This window comes from Drosophila serrata, unplaced genomic scaffold (genome assembly GCF_035046125.1).
Source record: "Drosophila serrata isolate PLE 108 unplaced genomic scaffold, ASM3504612v1 contig_23, whole genome shotgun sequence".
In the NCBI taxonomy this organism is placed as follows: domain Eukaryota; kingdom Metazoa; phylum Arthropoda; class Insecta; order Diptera; family Drosophilidae; genus Drosophila; species Drosophila serrata.
Window position 1 is genome coordinate 1,308,612 of NW_028256921.1, and position 19,202 is coordinate 1,327,813.

General features: G+C 38.4%; 6 protein-coding genes across 6 annotated transcripts; all 6 read right to left on the reverse strand.

Annotated features, from left to right (window-relative positions):
• Positions 1-5,667: 5,667 nt before the first annotated feature.
• On the reverse strand, positions 5,668-6,804 carry LOC110179752 ((3R)-3-hydroxyacyl-CoA dehydrogenase). Its single transcript, XM_020947368.2, has 2 exons — positions 6,558-6,804; positions 5,668-6,496 (listed from the first exon to the last, which is right to left on the reverse strand). Exons 1-2 carry the CDS (start codon positions 6,598-6,600, stop codon positions 5,790-5,792), a joined length of 750 nt encoding a protein of 249 aa, XP_020803027.1. The 5' UTR covers positions 6,601-6,804; the 3' UTR covers positions 5,668-5,789.
• Positions 6,805-6,857: 53 nt separating this feature from the next.
• Positions 6,858-7,292, reverse strand: LOC110179758 (uncharacterized). Its single transcript, XM_020947375.2, has one exon. It carries the CDS (start codon positions 7,290-7,292, stop codon positions 6,858-6,860), a length of 435 nt encoding a protein of 144 aa, XP_020803034.2.
• A 755-nt stretch (positions 7,293-8,047) lies between these two features.
• On the reverse strand, positions 8,048-9,001 carry LOC110179763 (uncharacterized). Its single transcript, XM_020947379.2, has one exon. The coding sequence runs from the start codon at positions 8,999-9,001 to the stop codon at positions 8,048-8,050; it is 954 nt and encodes a 317-aa protein (XP_020803038.2).
• Positions 9,002-11,483: 2,482 nt separating this feature from the next.
• On the reverse strand, positions 11,484-12,407 carry LOC110179759 (uncharacterized). Its single transcript, XM_086829373.1, has 2 exons — positions 12,347-12,407; positions 11,484-12,253 (listed from the first exon to the last, which is right to left on the reverse strand). Exons 1-2 carry the CDS (start codon positions 12,405-12,407, stop codon positions 11,484-11,486), a joined length of 831 nt encoding a protein of 276 aa, XP_086685499.1.
• A 2,224-nt stretch (positions 12,408-14,631) lies between these two features.
• Positions 14,632-15,431, reverse strand: LOC110179755 (uncharacterized). The gene is made up of 2 exons (XM_020947372.2): positions 15,377-15,431; positions 14,632-15,284 (listed from the first exon to the last, which is right to left on the reverse strand). Exons 1-2 carry the CDS (start codon positions 15,429-15,431, stop codon positions 14,632-14,634), a joined length of 708 nt encoding a protein of 235 aa, XP_020803031.2.
• A 1,156-nt stretch (positions 15,432-16,587) lies between these two features.
• On the reverse strand, positions 16,588-17,672 carry LOC110179754 (uncharacterized). The gene is made up of 2 exons (XM_020947371.2): positions 17,600-17,672; positions 16,588-17,524 (listed from the first exon to the last, which is right to left on the reverse strand). Exons 1-2 carry the CDS (start codon positions 17,670-17,672, stop codon positions 16,659-16,661), a joined length of 939 nt encoding a protein of 312 aa, XP_020803030.2. The 3' UTR covers positions 16,588-16,658.
• Positions 17,673-19,202: the final 1,530 nt, after the last annotated feature.

The window sequence follows — 19,202 nt, forward strand, 5'->3', positions numbered from 1 at the left end:
CATCTAAGATTTATTACTTAGCTATAAGGTAAGTAAGCGTAAGTATTAAAAGTCCTTTAAAGTTTCTTTGCAAAAAGGTATTTTTACGTAAGAAATTGACCAAAAAAGGACTTGGGAATTTTAAGAAATAATGTTAGTAATTGGTAGCAATTATTTAAATTTAATACTATTTGATGATTTTCTATTTCCATGAAATTATATAATCTTTATATAAATCCTTGAAACCCTATGCAACTCTAGACCAAGCAGAATTTGTTTTAAAAAATAGTAGAAAGCTAACTTTGTGAAACCAAAGTTTGGATACCCTTCCATCATAAAAAAAACCATCATAACTTGGTCAAAAATGCACTAAATTCAATTCGGAAAGCTGTCCTAAGCAATTTTTTATTAGGTTAAAAAATCTGTATACTGACTTTGAAACTTAAAAAAATTTATTTTTTTTTGTGCATATTTTTCGACAATTTTAAGGAGGGATCACCTTAAAAATTTGTCAAAATTTTGAAAAAAAATAAATTCTTGCCAGGCATGTCTAGATCGACTCGGCTTTCAATGCTGATCAAGAATATATATGATTTATGGGGTCGGAAATGACTCCTTCACCTATTTTTAAGCTTCTGACTGAAACTGAAATATAATTATAAGGGTTTAGTAATAATATGGCGTTATGCATCTTATTTTAAGTGCTTAAAAGGGATAAATTAATTTCTTATACCTACAAATTTCACAAAATTACAATATAATGGAGGGTATATTTAATATATATGAAATATATATTAATAGCATGGCATTATACATCTTGTTTTAAGTGCTTAAAAGTGATATACATTTTTTTTAATTCATAAATTTCTCAAAATTTCACAGAATTTACAATATAATGGAGGGTATATTTAATATATATGAAATATATTGAATTTTCACAGAATTTACAATATAATGGAGGGTATTTTTAATATATATGAAATATATATTAATAGCATGGCGTTGTACATCTTGTTTTAAGTGCTTAAAAGTGATATATATATATTTTTTTTAATTCATAAATTTCTCCAAATTATTTTCTCTCACTGCACTTGAGCTAAGCTGCAGAGTTGACAGTGCAAACAAACGGCTCGCTAAGCTCGACTAAAAATGCTTAATGAGAGTGCGTATACCCAGAGTCACCATTCATGGAAGTACCACCCCCTCTCTCTCTCAACCTCCCTCGATGCCCCCTCCCCATCCTCCTCCTCCTCCCCCTCCCCCTCCCCCTCCTCATGCCCTGAGGCAAGTGTTGGCCGCAAGAAATTCTGCGGCTGTGGGCAACAAAGTCGCGCACGACGCCCATTAAACTAAATTAGTTGCCCTTTGTCACCGAACGACCCTCGCTGTCACACGTGTCCCTCAGGGGGTAGGTCCATGCTTCTAGGTGCAGCGGGGGGTGGGTGGGTGTATTTATTTGAGTGGGTGGATTGAAACATACACACACGTGTGTGTGTGTGTGTGTGTGTGCACTTGGCCAGAGGAAAAAAGTTGCAATTGCGGTCGACGGTGTGTTAATTAGCACTCTTTTTTTTATGTTCATTAAAAACGATGAAAGTAAAGGCCAGAAAACTTCATTTGAAACTATGCTAATTACTACAAAAGAATTAGTAAGTAAATAATTATTATAATATTTATTTTTAAAAAAAAAGTATAAAATACTTGAGAAGAAATTATTACTATTTTCGTTACAAAGGAATTGTATATTTTAAATAAAACAAAAAGGGAAACTAACTTCCAGAAGTTTAAGTTTATAAATCCTTGTATATTTTATAAATTTTAGGATAGAATAGGAAATCTTTCGTAATTGAGCTAAAATATTCGCAAAATAATCGATATTTATCGATATTTTTATATGACAATTTTTTTTATCAAATCAAGTTAAATAATAGTCATAGCTAAGCCTAAAAAGCATTAATTTTAATTCGGAAAGCAGTGTTAGGCTAGTTTTTATTAGGTTAATAAATCTGCAAACTCAATTTGAAATGTAAAAAAAAATTATTTTTTTTTGTCAATTTTTTACAATTTTAACGATGCAACCCCTTAAAAAAAATTGAAAAATTAAAAAAAAAATTTAATTTTTGTCGGACATAGCTAGATTGACTCAGCTTTTAATGCTGATCAAGAATATATATGGTTTATAGGGTCGTATAGGGTTATAAGCTACTCACTCAAATCATAATACCCTTAAGGGCATAAATATATTATTTCACAATTCCTTAGACCTTCTCTTTAATCAACAAACTTCTTTATTATTCCTTTTCAATATCTTAAAAAATTTATCGAAATTAAACTAGCACAGAAGAACCAGGTTTCAGGTTCCCAATAATTAATTAATTCTTAGCTTTCGTCAAGACTAATATCCTGACGAATGTCATAACCTTGACTTCCTTTCTTATTTTCTTGTTTTTATTATGAAATATTTTCTAATTAAAATATTTTTAAATTCCGTAGAAACCACTTAATACATAGTTGTGACTCCAAAAAGAAATATTCTTCAGAGACCAATGATAACTGCCGACAACTGGCCAAGCTTTGTGGCACCTTTTGTTTCTCATATGATGTGTCCTGAAAATGTCCTGGACGGTGGGGGAATCCCCTTTTGCCAAAGGAATTCACATTTCCATTGTCCGTGAAGTCGTGCGAAGTTTTTCCCTTGCGCGTTAATCACCAGGCTATGTGATCCAACATCCTTTCGAGATCCCAGGACTCCCTTTTGTGGGCTCCACGTCGGAGTCCCCTCTTGGCTTATCCTTTATTTAAGGGGAAGGAAGATGGCACAAAAAACGGACACGAGGCGCACGAAGAGTTACGATTTCATTAACATGAGATATGGCAAGTGCCAAAGCGCTGGTCGCTTTCGGGGGTGCTGGGTTTTCCGGGTTGTCCATGAGTTTTCGGTATTTTCCGGGGGAAGGAGGGTAGCTCTTGGATTCGGATTCTCGGTGTGTTGTTCGGCTTTTTTAGGGGTCGTTCCGGGGGTCGTGTTGGGCTGGTTTATGGCTCAAGTGTTGGCTTGTCGTCGCCGCTTGTGTCGCAGTGCGTTGTTAATTGCTACAAGGAGCGACAGGGAAAGGTGGACTTGAAGCACTGAGAGAAAATTATTGCCATAACTTAAAGAAAAGTGTTCTAAAATTAATGTGGGAAAATCATAAATTGGCTTGAACAGAGTTACACATTTTTTGGTTTTTAAATTTATTTTATAATTATTATTGATTAGAAATTATTAAATATTTGACAAACTTTAATATGCTATTAAGTACCTAAATATATATTTTGCAATAATAAAGTTAGGCACTCTTTTCTATATACTTTTCAAAGGGGTAGTTGAGAATTATAAGAACATGTTAATTTATTAGTACATAAATAAAAAGAAATAATAAAATCAGTAATAATAAAATATTCATAATAATAAAAATAATAACAATATACAAATTTACAGAATTTAAAATTAAAAATACTAAATTAAAAAAAAAATACAATTTTGACTAAAAGATACCTAAACCAGTAACAATTTTTAGTATAATAAACAAGACCTGTAGCTTAATAATTAAACATATAAATATTCACAGAATTCACTATTGAAAATTATAAATACAGGTTGGAGATAAAAATACCTGAAGCAGTATATATAATATAAATAATTAATATATTTATATAAAAATATTAAGATATATACATATATATAAATATATATATAAATGAAATACTAATAATAAAGATTCCCTGAACGAGCAGTTGAGAATTAAAAGTCTAGTAACAAATGAATTAACCTTAAAAAATATAAATACATAAAATAATAAACCTTAAAAAAGTTCTCACAAATTATAAACATATATAATAATTTAAATACTCGTGTTCTAACCTCTTCTGCTTTTCTCTCAATGTACAAGCCGAGGGTCGCTTCATATGATTAGCAAATGTTTTGTTTTTCACTATGCACTAAAAACCAGTGGGTTCGGGAAATGGGAAATGGGAAGCGAGGAAATGTGGGTGGGCGGGGAAAAAGCGCACCAGCCAGCAGCTGGTGGGGGAGGGTCTTTAAGGGTGGACTAGCCCAATAAACCCCAAAAATGCCTGGCAAGTTCTATGTGGAAAGTTCGGACGGGGTTGTAAGGTTCGGGAGGTTGTGAGTTTGGGAGGTTGCCTAATGCCCGGGTCTCCATTGTAATTGCTGGCCAATGTGTGCCAGCTTGTTTGCTTTTGTGTGCGCGGCAAGTTGAATTTCTTGAATTAATAAAATGTCTTCATTATTTAAATTGCGCGCACGACCGCAGAGAGTCGGAAAAGCCACCCCATTTTCACTCACCGCTTTTCCCCGTTCCACACAAAACATATGTGTTTCGGTTGACATGCATATATCTCTCTCCTCGTGTGTGTGTGTGGTGTGTGCGACTGAGTTAATTAGCAGCTGGGGAATTGTGAAATATATTAATATTGTACATTTCGGTGGGTCCTGCACCCCCTCTCCACCTCCTTTGACCACAACAAGCCGTGTCACGCATTCCATTTCCCACTTCGATGCTCCTTTTGCGGTCCATTGAAAATGGCTGAAAGCGGTGGCATGATAAGGGGGTTAGGGGGGGTTAGAGGAGAGGATAGTGGCCAATTGGAAAAGGGAAAGTCTTTCTAGCCAATTTGCTATGAAATAGAAAATATGCAAAAGTTGCGTGGATATAAAACTCAAGGGTATTTTGTCATTATTTTTTAGTAGGTATATTAAAAGAATGAAAGATTATAAACTATAAAGTAACAGATTTATATTTGTTTCTTACTTAATTATACAAATAAATTTTTATATTTATTTGAGAATTAATAATTTATAAAAATTGTCGATAATCTTAGGGTATCTTATTTCAACTTTTGGTGTTTTTGTATCTAAAAGATACTTATTTTTAAGAATGGATTTTTTTTTATCTTTCACTTATTTTTGGGAATAGATTTTTAGATTTGTTTGAAAATTTAGAAATGTTAAAAGTTCTTGGTAATCTTAGGGCATACTTTTGGGTTTTTGTATCTGAAAGATATTTGTTTGTAAGAATAGTTTGTGAGATTTATTTGAGAATTTTGAATTTAAAAAGTTCTTAATAATCTTATGGCATATTTTTGGTGTTTTGTATCTGAAAGACACTTATTTTGAGGAATAAATATTAAGTTTATTTTGAGAATTTAGAGTTAAAAAAAGTTCTTGATAATCTTAAGGCATACTTTTGGTATTTTGTATCTTTAAGATAATTTTATTTGCGGCATACTTTTAGGACGTCTGACATAACATCTCAAGATCATATTTATTTCCAAATAATACTTTTTTATTTTGTAATATCTCTCTCTGTTTATAATTATAATTTATATATAATCGTTTACAGCACTTATCGAAAATTCCCCTTAAGTTATCAAAGCGATAACTATCGATAGATCCCAAAGCTCTCTTCGCTTAACTCACTCGATCGCCTGTAGATGGCGCTGAGCATGATCGCTGATAACAGCTACAAAAGGCGATAAGTATGCCGATTAGCGTGAATAATTAACAGGTGTTGGCTTTGAGACTATATATATTTCCACACACCACAATTAAGTGATGATTATTAAGTATAATTAACAGCTGTTTGCTCCAAGATTATAAATAGAGACAGATCGACAGACATCCACTTAGGGTTGCACGATATACATTTATTAATTAGAAACAACAAGAAAAAAAAATCCACTGAGCTTATTAACTTGACAACAAGTAAATGCAATTTTCTGGCTCCAACTGGACAAAGGTACGACATCTACTTAAGTCCACCGGTGACCTCAATGGCAGCTCCATTCACATACGATGACTTTGGGGAGGCCAGGAAGGCAATCACTTCGGCTATTTCCTCCGGCTGACCCAGTCGTCCCAGTGGGCAACGTTGAACCACCTGTTGCTTGATGGCCTCCGGTACCACAGCCACCATGGGTGTGTCTATATAACCGGGAAGGATGCAGTTCACACGAATCCCAAATTTACCAAATTCCTTGGAGGCCACCTCGGTGAAGGAGATGACACCGGCCTTGGTGGCCGCATAGTTAGCCTGTCCCATGTTGTTCATTTTGGCCACAATGCTGGATAGATTCACAATGCTGCCGCCGCTCAACTTGCCCTCGATCATGGCCTTGGCAAAGGCTTGGGTAACCAAGAAGGTACCCTTTAGATTCACCGAATACACATCGTCGTAGTCCTTTTCGGGCATCTTTAGGAGGTAACCATCACGGGTGATTCCAGCAGAATTAACCACAATGCTGGGTGCCACCTGAAAGGCTTTCAATGCCTCGGTCACAGCACTTTGGACACTCTTCGATGAGGAAACGTCCACTTCCAGGGCGGCAGAGCGATCGGAGCCCAATTCCTGGGCAGTTTGCTGAGCTGCCTGAAGGTTGCGATCTGCGGCAATCACTTTGGCACCATCGCGAGCCAAGAGACGGCAGGTGGCACGTCCAATGCCAGAGCCAGCACCTGCCACAGAGGAAGGGGAATAAGTATTTGTATAAATCAGTAACTGTGTAACATCACCCACCTGTCACCAAGGCCACTTTTCCTGCCAGTAATCCCGTTGACATTATGTTTTGCTATTCCAAGTTTTCCTGCTGCTGCTCAAGTGAGGTTGTGATGGTTGTGTGTGGTCTCATGGAAGTTATCGCTCCGGAAAACAGCTGTTTTGGGGAAAAAGCTTCCAGATAAGAGATGGAACAAAGCTCTATAATTCGATCGGTATAGATGGAGATGGTAGTGACAGCCCAAAAGTATGCGGAATAACATAAACTCTATAATTTTCTTTTGATTTACTCAACTCTTTATTATTTTCATGGGCTTTAGTTTACTCTAGAGGTATTAGATAGTATTCCTGTAACTCGACACCATCCAAACTTCTGGCTAATCCAAATTGACGCAGTATTTTACGTAGATATCTCTTGGGTATCTTTACCAATTGCCGGCGAATAATGCGTTGAATTCTGTTCCAGGGACGACTGCTGCCCCTGTGATCATCTGCAGAGTCCTCAAGCTCCGGTTCCTCATCCTGTTCCTCATCCTCAGCTACTTCTTCATCCTTGTCATCCTGGCTTTGCAAATTGGCCAACTGCTGGGCCAGTTTCTTTAGCTGCCCCGGACTTAGTTTATTGAGATCGATTTGCGGTTCAGTGGATCGCAATTGCAGCCCAGAGCCGGGGCAGCTTTTGGCCAAGATTTTCGGTATTGAATGTAACCAAATTGTGGATACGATCAGCAGTATTACCCAGCGTAGACCCTTCATGGTTTTGTCTACTGCCTCCGGCGAAACGCTGGCTTAAATACCCCAAGAAAAAACAAAAAATTATGCCCCATCATTCGTCACGATCTGAACTCGGTTGATCTCTGATGAAGATCTGGAATGTGTGTCAAGTACGCACTTTGCGTACAATTGTTTCCAATAAGGGGTTCTATGCCCATTAAAAAATAAAGTTAATAAAAGAGCAAAGAAGAATAGAAAAGTAGTATAGAAAATAAATGTATTGGGGATCAATGATCGTGAATATATTTTGCTTTTAAATGAAACTTAATCTATATAAACTGGATTTGTTAAGCAAATAAAAGGGAGTTAAGGAACTTGAAACTTGTTTGAAAAGGTTTAAAACCCGATCCTTCTTCATGTGATTCGTAATTCTTTTTTAAATACAAACTTTGGAAAAACCTTTGCAAGAGTATCTTTAGTATCTTTTTAAAGTTTAATTAATTTAATGAAATGTATTCATTTGAAATGTGTTTGAAGACCAAAAAAGCCAAGAAAAAATAGTTGGAATTCTTCTAGAAAGCCTGGAAAACCCTCTGCTCTCTGCCCACAAAAATCATGCAAATTCAAATTGTTATTACTTTTGAAAAGACTTCATTTATTATATGTCTTGCCCCAGGAAGTGTGACAGGATGTATGTTTCAATTTAAGCTACAATAAATTAGGGGGAAAAAAAAAATATATATGTTGCTGCTGCTGCTGTTGGATTTTCTTCTGGAATTCAACTCTCTGCCATTGTCTTAGACAGCGGTGATGCGACGACGATTCTTGTTGCGATTCTTGCGATTCTTCTTGCCATTGACACGACGACGATTCATGTTGCCCTTGTTATTGATCCTCTTGTTGGGAATCCTTTTGCGGACAACACGGCGCTTGTTCACTGGCCGATTGCCAGTGTTGAGCATCACCTTTTGGCCATTTTTGAAATAACGACGATACCTGGGCGGTATGCGAACGCTAATCACTTGACCGCGACGAGCACCCTTGCGTCGCAGATTAATGTGACTGCTCTGGGTGGCCTTGCTCTGGCCAGTGCCCTGGATTTCCGGTTGGGTGACAACCTCATATTCTTGGGCACCGGCTGCCAATGCGGCCTGCAGGGCCTGTTCGTCCATCAGATCGGCGGGATAGGCCTGAGCCGGTTGCTGTACCTGTTGCTGTTGCTCATCGTCCTCATCCTGATTCAGATTCTGCTCTAATTCCTGGTCCTGCTCCTGGTTACCTGCCTCCTCATCGCCATAACTCTTGCGTACGGTGAATCTTCCGGCTGTTGTTGTTGTTGGTGATGTTGGCGATGTTGGTGATGTGGTAATGGTGCCCGTGGCCGAAGGTATCGTACCCGTCGAGGTCACCGTCACGGTGGGGGAAGTGGCCGTTCCTGTGGTAGTGCCCGTTCCCGCTCCCGTAATGATGATCGGAATCACCGGTTGATTGTTGCTGCTAAACAGATTCTTGAATGTAAGGAATTTCTTTAGGAACAATCTTCCGCTCGATGGATCCTTGGTGACCTGAGCTGCAGCTCCAGCTCCAGCTGATGATGCCACTGATCCGGATGCCATCGGCATACCCAATTTGGCATCCTGCTCCTGGCCAACATTATCGACATTACGGGAACGTGGCTGTTTCTTCTCCGGTGCGGCATGGATTGTTGCCAGGCAACAGGATAATAATACAAGAAATACAAACAGCTTCATATTTCTTTCGCTTTTGACTTTTGATTCAACTTGGAAACTACTCGCAGTGGAGAACTTTTCGTGGGGTGGACCAAAATCACGCTGCTTTGGCTACTTTGCTGCTCGCCGATGGCTGGACAATCAGGCTCTGATACATTATCGGGGCAGCGACAGGGCTTTTATAGGCCGACTGATCGACCAAGTGAAATGCAAATGAATGGCAATTGCCAAGTGCCCAGCAAACGGTAATGCTATGTACACAATCGACATTCTTCAATTGATCACCGATCATCGCTGCCAGCTATATTCGCATATCATATTATATTATTCTTCGCCGTCATCGTTGTCCGTCAACCGACCAAAGCCTCGTTATGCCGATCATCGCCAAGCGGAACGCCTTTGGGTTTCTATCTCTGGATTTTGGGTTTTGGGGTTTCATGTATTTGATCTTTGGGCCTTCTAGTTTCTGGTCGCAGTTGCTTATTTTTTGTATTTTCTTTCTATTGCTGCTTTCTAAGTGTGCCGATGAGGGGACCTACCCTGGCTAACAAACGCAAAAGATAGAGAGAGAAAAAAAGTGAAAACCTGGCTCTAAAATTGATTTCTAATTGCAAACCAAGTGTCGGGGTCAAAGGCGAGTTGCCTATGAAAGTGGCTTCAACTTGTTCTTGGATTTCTTCTCAGGAAATAATTTATGTACATATATAAATTGTAGAAAATGAAACTAAAACCAAATAGAAAAATTGTTAAATGAAAAATTGGAAATTTTATGCACAAATAATAAAAGATAAAAACCAAAAGCAATATTCAACAAGAATAAAAATAACATTTAATCAAAATTCAGAGGAAAGAAAGACTAATTTTGATCTTTTTATTCGGAACTTTAATAGAAAATGGATATAGTATACTTTATGGGGTCGCTTTCCTGCCTCAATATTTCAAAAATCAAAGTTGTTTATTTTTAAATTAAATTCAAGTAGAAATAATGGAAGCTATATTCGGGAAACCAATTTGCAATTTGATCATTTTGATCAAATGAAAATTAAAACTTAAAGGAGTTATATTAAACATTTTCGCATATTATAAAAAATTTGGTTTTAAAAGATTTTCAATAACATAAAATAACTTTATATCATAGTTGAAAAACCCTTAAGATTATAAAAATATATTTATAATAATAGAAAAAAAAAGTAATATGATTTATTTAAATATATTTTATTTACAATTTTTTATTACAGTTTTAAGTTTTTTCTAAATTTACAGAACGTTTCAATGACAGCTATATGATATAATATATATTATTTATACATATATAAAATTGAAACGGAGATTCTACAGTTTTGTCTCCAATTAAAATGAAAAAATGTTGTTATAATTTATTTTCTAAAAATTTTCCGATTCTACCCATTGGCAGCTATATACATACATATATATGTATTTATATATATATAGTCCACCGATCAGCCATGCTCCGACTTATATACAAGTAAAATTATATGGCAGAATAACTCCATAGTTTCATTCAAATAGCTTGCTCTCAAATCTCGCACATCTGTGCATATGATTCCCAACTTGTTCTAACATCCCCGGAACGAAGTGACTGCTGCCGGCCACGTCTCAGATATGTATAGTGTTACAAAAGTTGCAAGTCATTCTTTTTTGGTGTTCAAAGTTAGTAACTGATCATACATACTTACTAATACAAAATACTTATTGTTCAGAGTTACTCACTCTTCATATTTATTAACTGATCATAGTTACTTAATATTCATAGATACCTTCTGATCATAGTTAATTACTCGTCAAAGATATTTACTGTTCAAAGTTACTTACTGCTCATAGATATTTACTGATCATCGTTACTTACTTGTCATAGTTATTAAATTATCATAGTTATTTACTGATCATAGTTACTTCATGTTCATTGATTCCTACTGATCATATTACTATTACTGATCACAGTTACTAAATGTTCATTGATACTTTCTCGTCATAGATATTTACTGATCATAGTTACTTATTGGTTATAGATACTTACTAGTCATAGATACTTGCTGTTCAGAGTTACTTACTGATCCTCTATATTTAACAACTCTGACAGTTTTATTATATATCATTCCGATTATCATAAAACTAAAAACATAATTCTAAAATAATAAAAGATAGATTTAAATCAAATTAGATCAAAATATGATAAAAACTGTAAAAATTATAGAAGAGAGAGAAGTGAAGAGAATTCTAGAGAATTTGAGGGAATGTTGTATGCCTACAAGAGAGAATTGAAAAGAATTCTATAAAATTTGACTGAGAAGCTTCGTAAGGTGTTACTTGTCTTGATATTATGTGTTCTTGGTTCTATGGGCTTTGGGAATTAAAGGACAAGGAAATGTTGGGCAGTTTTTTTTTTTTGTTTTCGGTTATTCACTTTATTGGATTGTCTTTATTCGAGTACAGATCAAATCAATAGCTCGAGCTGATGCTTGGGGTCAGAGGTCATGGGTACTTAATTGCGACGACGACGACGACGACGCATTGCCAGACGAGTCATGGCATTGTTGCGACGCATGCGACGGCGGGCGTTGCGATGACGACGGCTCTGGCGGGCACGAGTCCTGCGTGAACGGTTGATGAGACGGCGACGCCTCTGCTGGTTGCGACGGCGCAAGCGGCGACGGTTCTGCTGGGCACGCTTGCGATTGCGCCTGGCAGACTCACGGGCGTCATCGAGCTGCTTACGCAGCTGATTGTTCAAGTCCTTTTGGCGGCGAATCTCAAGCTCCTGCTTAAGGTCAGCGGCGCTTAATTCACCGCTGTTGCTGGCCTTACTGGGACGACGGCGTAGTCCCGCTGAATATGAGGCCCGCTTGGCTCCCACCTCCCGATCCAGGCCATTGGTCTCTTCGTCCTCCTCATCGTCCTCCTGGTCATCGTCCTCGTTGTCCTGTACCTGAAGGTACTTTTCCTCTCCCATCTCATTGTCGTACTCGTCATCGTCGTCAACGTCGTTGTTGTTGTTGTCTAAAAATCGAGCAGTTGTTGTTGGTGTTGATGTTGTTCCCGTCGATGTCGATGTTGTGGGTGTGGTGGGTGTAGTTGTGGTTGTGGATGTTCCCGTCGTTGGAGCTGGTGCCGTGGTTGTCGGCGGGCAGGCGGGCGGCTGCTTCATTGCCATCAAGGCCTGCAGGCTGCGTGCCTCGATCTGTACGGGCTGCCTAAATGGTTGGAGTTTGGTTTTAATGGGATCCTCGGCGAAATCATCATTCGAGCGAGCCACTAAAATTATTTGATGATTTATATAAGTCATTGGAAATTGGGATATTCCTGTGGCTATAACCATCAGGAGGAGATAATGTTGTTAAAACTTACCACCCGCTTGGGCAAAAATCGCTGTGCCCAGCACTAGTAAAGCGCCGTAGATGAACTTCATTATGGATTTTCCAGAAAAACTTTTTGGGCAAAAACACAAAAACTTGGCTGGATTGCTGCTGCTGCTGCTGCTGCTGTTTTGGAGGAGCTGCTGTGCCTGTGCCTTAGGGAAGGTCGCCGGTGAACTGTGATATTGCCATCGGCCATCAGGGGTTATATACCCGACGCTCCAGTTACGAATGCCACCAACAATCAAAGCAAAAGCGGCACAGAATTCGCCAATCCATAGTTCTCATTATCAATTCTTTTTATTTTTTTCTTTGCAAATTTGCAAATTTGCCAAAAAAGATTTTGCATAAATTTTTGGGTGACCGCTCCGCCGATCGTTGAACTAGTTTGACCCACACGACATTTTCTAAACGAAATTCGCAATAGTAATAGACTATGCTAGTCACAATATCTTATGGCCAAAGACTACACCATTTAAATTAATTGTCATGGCTCAAATGTTTATTTGTAATTGCAATTGTCGGAAGGATCAAAGGAGTCCAGCTAAGCACAAATATATTTATATCTGGCTTCTTAAACATGTAATTCAATCGTTATTGAAGTCATTTTAAGAAGCAAACAAAGTTGATTTAAGTTCTACTTTCATTTCTATATTCATTTGTAATATATATTAAAACATTTTATATTTCAATTAGAACTAAATAAGGTTCCAAGGTTCAGTCTGCCATCTTAATCTTTTATATTTTGAGGGGAATGAAATCCCTTAATTATCTCTTATATAACCTACCTAGAACTAACATTTTTATATTTATGAAAATTATTATTTTGATTATTTTAACTTGTATAAATATGCGGCGGCTTTTGCTCTTAAACTTAAACTATCACTGTAAACTGAAGGTCTTATCTTAAATAGATAAGAGTTAAGACACAAGAGATTTTAAAATAAAAATTACTTTCTTATAAAAAGACTTAAAACGATTTACCTAGTTTAGATATTTTAAAATACATATAGTTTATTGATCTCCTTTCAATTTAATCCTTTGAGCTGAATGAATCAACTCTTTTATGTGTGATTGTTTTCATTTGATTTAAAGGGAACTCCCCTTACAAAATTAAGTAGTTCAATTGGGAAATGACTCGGCTTGAGAGCTCTTGAATATATATTTATAACAATTTATTCAATTGAATTAAATTTGAACTTTAATTACTCCGAACTTTGCTTGAATTCCTGCAAATAATGATCATCTAAGAAAGTTATTTGCTGAAAGAGAGAAATTATCTAAACAGATGTTTAAGTTTTTATCTTACAAGTAGGACCTTTTCAAGAACTTGAGTTATATAATAAAACTAGGAGTTGCATTAATTAGAAACTACTCAAGAGATCCTCAAGTTTTTATCTTGTTAGAACTTTGGTTATATGATAAAATTAGGATCTATTTAAGTAACAAGCTCCTGAAAAGATACTCAAGTTGTAAGTAAAACCTTTTCTAGAACATGGTTTACATGTCAATATTGGGAGTTATATTAATAATTAACCACTGAAGTGATCCTCAAGTTCTCTTCTTTTAAGTAAAATCTTTTAAAGAGCTTTGATTATATGATAAAATTGGGAGTTATATTAATAATAAACTTCTAAAGAGATCTCCAAGTTCTCTTCTTGTAAGAGAATCCTTTTTATGAACTTGTTTTATATGTTAAAATTATGAGCTTTATAAGTAATAAAATACTAAAAAGATCCTCAAGTTCACTTCTTGTAACTGGAATCTTTTCAAGAACTTGGGTTATATGATAAAATTAGTTCCTCAAGTTCTCTTCTTTTAAGTAAAATCTTTTCAAGAGCTTTGGTTATATGATAAAATTGGGAGTTATATTAATAATAAACTACTGAAGAGATCCCCAAGTGCTGTTCTTGTAAGAGAAACCTTTTTATGAACTTGGGTTATATGTTTATATTATTAATAAACTACTGAATAGATCCTCAAGTTCTCATAGAATAAGTATAGATATTTGACGAGCCTTGATTAAATGTTAACATTAGGAGCTTTATCAGTAATCCCAAAGGGATTTTAAGCCATAAATAAAGATTTTACTGCCTGAGGTTAGGGACATTAAGGGGGTTCCCCCGTTCATAGAACACCCTGCAAGTGCCGCAGCACTTGCTAATTAAATTTCTAATTTAAAAAAAAAAGACACTCTTATAATTATTCAATCAATTGCTCTTTATTCACTGGTCACTTCGGTTGCATGGTGCATGGGAGGGAAGGTGGTATTGGGACCTAAGCCTGGACACGGATGATGCGGTTCCTGTTGGGCGTGCTCTGGCGGAAGCGGTTGACGAGACGCATATTCTGGCGGCGGTTCCGGCGCTGGCGGCGCTTCTGCTGCTGCTGACGGCGACGACGCTGCTGCTGGCGGCGCTTCTGCTGCTGACGACGCTTCTGCTGCTGCTGCTGCCGGCGACGGCGCTGGTTCTGCTGGCGGCGACGATAACGCTGCTGCATCCTCTGTCGCTGACGGCGGGCGCTCAACTGGCGACGACGACTGGCCTGGGACCTGGCCACCTGATGCTGCTCCCCGTGATCCATGTCATCGTCATTCTCCAGCTGGAAATGTTGCTCCTCAACATCCTGATCCTGATCATCATCATCATCGTCCTCCACATCATTGTTGGCCTGGCGAGAACCTGGGGATGTGGTAGGACTGGTTGTGGTAGGAGTGGTGGTGCTAGTTCCCGTCGAGCTGGTGGGACCCGTTGGACTGGTCGTGACGGTTGTTGTTGAGGGAAGGGTGGTCGTGGTGGGGGCTACTGTGGTAGAGGCGGTGTTGCCCTTGAGGCTGTTAAGGATGTCCGTAAGCTGGGAGGCACTCAGGCGTCCCTGGGCAGCGGGCTCATCACTCTGGCGACCCAAGAACTTCTGCTGGGGTTTGGCTGCAATTGAGTTAGGTGACACGGTTTAGCTTGATTTTTCTTTTTCTTGTTCTTGTTTTATAGAATTTTTTTTTTGTTGAGGCTACACCTACCGCTGGCAAAGGCCGCCAGGCACATAACAATCAATAGTCCCTTCATCAGATGCATCTTTAATTTGGACTTATCCTGAACTCTAAGGGCTGTGTGTGTCTATGAGTTGTAATCTCTTGGATGGCTGGGCTGCCTGTGACTGACTTCTAGGGTCGAGACCCGGCATATTTATATGTAACCACTTACATGGCCCTGGCCCTCAGAGGTTACAACAATCCCTTTGGTGGGACAGAGTCAGAGACACTTTAGGCCTAATGGTGCAAAAGAGATGGAGCGAGATGAAGGGCAAGAAATACGTTCTTTTAGGCCTATAAAGAAAGGTAGCCATTTGCTTGTTTCGTTGTAAACGTTTTGCATAATGCCATAAATAATCACCGGCTGACCCGTAACCCCAACGAGCTCCATTCCGACCGATCGCTTCGATCGCTCATCATTTGCATATCTCTTCGCGAATTGCCGACATTTGCATATTCATATTTGGCCATGATTCTCAGTTAGAATCTGTGTGTCTCTTCTTTGGGCTTCTTTCAAAGGGCGAAAGTGGAGGTGCGATGTCAATGAACCAATGAGGCGGTGACCCCTTGGTTAAGAATTTTGCGAGAAGAGAGCCACGGGCGTTGCCAGGGAGATGTGAGAGATCTCTTAGTAAGGAAATACTTAATTACAACTTAATATTATTCTTACAGATTTACTTTATAACTATATTCCCTATAGGGAAAGCCTTAAATTCAAAGGGAGGAATGCCCAAGGATCAACTTTACTTAAAGAAAGCTTCTTGGGAGCAGAGTGTTCTCTTAGTGCAAAAATATTATTCTTACAATTCATTTTTATTACTATTTCCCCCATAAGTAAAGCCTGTAAATGAATAAGAGCATGTCTAGGATCAGATCCAGTGATCAGTTAATGTCTTGGCTAGATATTTCCTGCTGAACTTTGGGCTAAGATAGTTTTTGGATAGCAGACTTGACTTTTGGTAGGTATACCCAATACCCTTTTCTTAACCCTATAAACACTTTCAATAAACACAAAATCCCTTTAATATAGTAGTACTTTTTGAAACAAGGACTTTCTGTATATGATGGGGTCCTTTCATGATCTTTAGCCTTTATCCATCATTCTATGAACTCCATCTCTTGACTAAACTTGAACCTTTTCTCCCTCCTAATATCCTGCAGCAAGGATCAATAATTTAAGAAAGAAAAAAAAAAAACCATTTCATATGCAAAGTTCAATTTATTTCGGTGATCAAGTCTCGTCTACGGGTGCATCATCAGCATCTCAGATCTAGACACGACGTCCACGACGACGGCGCAGTATACGCATGAAACGGCGACGCTGCTGCTGCTGCTGCCGACGGCGACGCTGCTGCTCGCGACGACGACGACGGGCGGCATTGCTCTGCCGACGACGCTGACGCTGAGCCTGCGAACGGTTCCGGTTGCGACGCTGACGTTGATTGTTCCGGCGACGGTGCTGCTGCCTCTGCCTACGCAAGCGCTGCTGCTGGCGCCGCTGCTGCTGACGCTGGCGGCGCAATAAGCCGCGAATGCGTTGATTATGCTCCCGCTGCAGCCGCTGAATGCGACGACGATTGCGCTGAGCGGCCTGGAATTGACGCCACTGCATCTCTGTGGGTCGCACCACGGCACCACCGGAAGCGGATGCCACATGCTGCTGCTGCTGCTGTGGTTGAGCTGCGGAGGCTAGCATATAATAATCATCGACATCATCCTCATCATCGGCACCACCGTTACCCGCCAGAGCGGCACCATCCTCATCATCGTCATCATCATCGTCGTCGACGTCATCTTCCCCGGCATAGGAACGGGCAAGGTCATCATCTAGATCATCTACATCCTCCACCTCCTCCTCCTCCACCGCGGGGCTAAGGCCGAAGGAGCGCCTAGTGGTGGTGGTTGGGGACGTGGTGGTTGGGGTGGTGGTGGCGGTGGAGGCGGTTGTGGTTGGGGCCGTCGGGGACGAGGTGGTAGTGTCCGTCGTGGGGGTGGTGGCGGTGGCGGCGGCAACGGTTGTTGTGGTGCTGCTAGTCTTCAGTGCCGTCAGCTTATTTGCAATTGCCGTGGTGAACCGGGCCTCGGCCTGCGGATCAGAGTCGCGATGTCCCACACGATAGATGGTGCGACGATTGGCTAAAATCATAATTATTATATATTAGATTGGGTAATGATTTTTTTTTTTTGGGTTTACTATGGCCCAGGACTCACCCAGACTGCCGGAGGGGGCGATGAGGACGCAGAGCGCCAAGGCCAGGCTTAGCTGTAGTAGAAGGCAATTCATTCTGCAGAAAGGAATCTCAAGGAGTTTTCAATAAGAAGAATTCCCAATTCCTGGCTAATTTATCCTTTGGGTTTTGATGGGTTCCTCACTTTGTTTGCCACTGAGCTGGCACTCAAAACTGACTGACAACTGATGGTTTGTACTGGGATTATATAGCCCCTTCCATTCCAGCTGATCGATGGCTGTCAGTCATCCGGATCTCCCCCTGGATCCCTTCTACCTAGTCGGTAAAAAGAAGTTCGCCCGGGGTCAAAGTGAACCGGGTCGTGGGTCAGAGGCGTACGAATTTTATGCTAATTTCCCTCGCTCACAAATCTCATTTGCCAAAAAAAAAAATAGAAATAGCATTCTTCTTTCGCTCGGTGAGTAGCCGATGATTGATTGACGTCAAGTCATCAAGCAGGCAAAGGAGGAAAAGCACCAAAACAGCAATCTTTTTTGGCCCAAAAAGCAGAATTTCTAAGCCAAAAGAGTTCCTCTGTGTGTTAGTTTCCACACTTTTCGTTTGCCAATTAGTCCAAGTTACAAGTTTTACAAACTTCGACTTACAAGCTAAAGCTCAAGAATCTCCAGAACTATTATTAACTGATATTAAAAACTGCAGATTGGCGTTAATTTTGGGCCTAAAGGGGCAGACAAGGTCACTGGACTGGTAGAAGGTTTCTTAGTCCCCAAAAAAAACCAAGCCAAGAGAGAGATTTGGAAGGCATTACAGATTTCTTATTATTCTTTAATTATTCTTATTTTCATTAAAAAATCATTGATTACATAAGTAATCAGTAAGGTTCGTAATTTATATCCCATTTATTTAAACAAATGTTTAAACAATCAAGTTCTTAATGCACAGTTTGCTGTTAAATATGATATAATTTAATTTATATTTTTACTTCAGTCCAGATCCTATTTAGATTATTTTTAAGTCGGCATATTAAAGAACATATTAACTAATATAAACTATTTAAATGTATTAAAATAAATTGAAGAAAGCAAAAACTTATAAAGTCTTTCGGAAAGATACAGAAAAATGTGAAACCTGGTTTCAGTCCCAAGTTTATTTCCTTAAATTAAAATAAACTCTTGAAAGGTTATATTTATTAATTAACACAACTGAAGAAGTAGAAATTCTTTTTTAATGATTATTTATTTATAATTTTTCTAATTTCCAAAAATATCTTGTTCTATTAAGAATATTTTAAGTTCATTAATGTTTACCAATTCATTTTATGTTCAAAGTTATAGAAATTTTAAATGAAAGCCATTAAAAACAGGCTTCCCTTGTGGTTTCTTTCTTTTAAGCTTATATTTAAATCTAAACTTAAACAGTTTTTACTACTTTTTCTTTACATATTTTCTACATATTAAACTAATAAATAACTAATAAATTATTTGATTTATAAGTTTATTGAGCGATTGATAGGAATATACACATTTTTTTTTATACAAAATATGATTTATTTGTTGGCAGTTACCTAAGAAAGAAAGATTATTGCAAAATCAAAAGTTTTTGTTTAAAGATATAGCTTATTTTCA

What these genes read in the sequence shown, in the direction of transcription:
- LOC110179759 (XM_086829373.1), bottom strand. Translation starts at nt 12,407, where the DNA reads ATGAAGTTCATCTACGGCGCTTTACTAGTGCTGGGCACAGCGATTTTT. An exon ending in GATTTTTGCCCAAGCGGGTG is followed by an intron (nt 12,254 to 12,346) that starts GTAAGTTTTAAC and finishes AAATAATTTTAG; the next exon opens with TGGCTCGCTCGAATGATGAT.
- LOC110179754 (XM_020947371.2), bottom strand. Translation starts at nt 17,672, where the DNA reads ATGAATTGCCTTCTACTACAGCTAAGCCTGGCCTTGGCGCTCTGCGTC. An exon ending in CGCCCCCTCCGGCAGTCTGG is followed by an intron (nt 17,525 to 17,599) that starts GTGAGTCCTGGG and finishes TTATGATTTTAG; the next exon opens with CCAATCGTCGCACCATCTAT.
- LOC110179758 (XM_020947375.2), bottom strand. Translation starts at nt 7,292, where the DNA reads ATGAAGGGTCTACGCTGGGTAATACTGCTGATCGTATCCACAATTTGG.
- LOC110179763 (XM_020947379.2), bottom strand. Translation starts at nt 9,001, where the DNA reads ATGAAGCTGTTTGTATTTCTTGTATTATTATCCTGTTGCCTGGCAACA.
- LOC110179755 (XM_020947372.2), bottom strand. Translation starts at nt 15,431, where the DNA reads ATGCATCTGATGAAGGGACTATTGATTGTTATGTGCCTGGCGGCCTTT. An exon ending in CCTGGCGGCCTTTGCCAGCG is followed by an intron (nt 15,285 to 15,376) that starts GTAGGTGTAGCC and finishes ACTCAATTGCAG; the next exon opens with CCAAACCCCAGCAGAAGTTC.
- LOC110179752 (XM_020947368.2), bottom strand. Translation starts at nt 6,600, where the DNA reads ATGTCAACGGGATTACTGGCAGGAAAAGTGGCCTTGGTGACAG. An exon ending in AAAAGTGGCCTTGGTGACAG is followed by an intron (nt 6,497 to 6,557) that starts GTGGGTGATGTT and finishes CCTCTGTGGCAG; the next exon opens with GTGCTGGCTCTGGCATTGGA.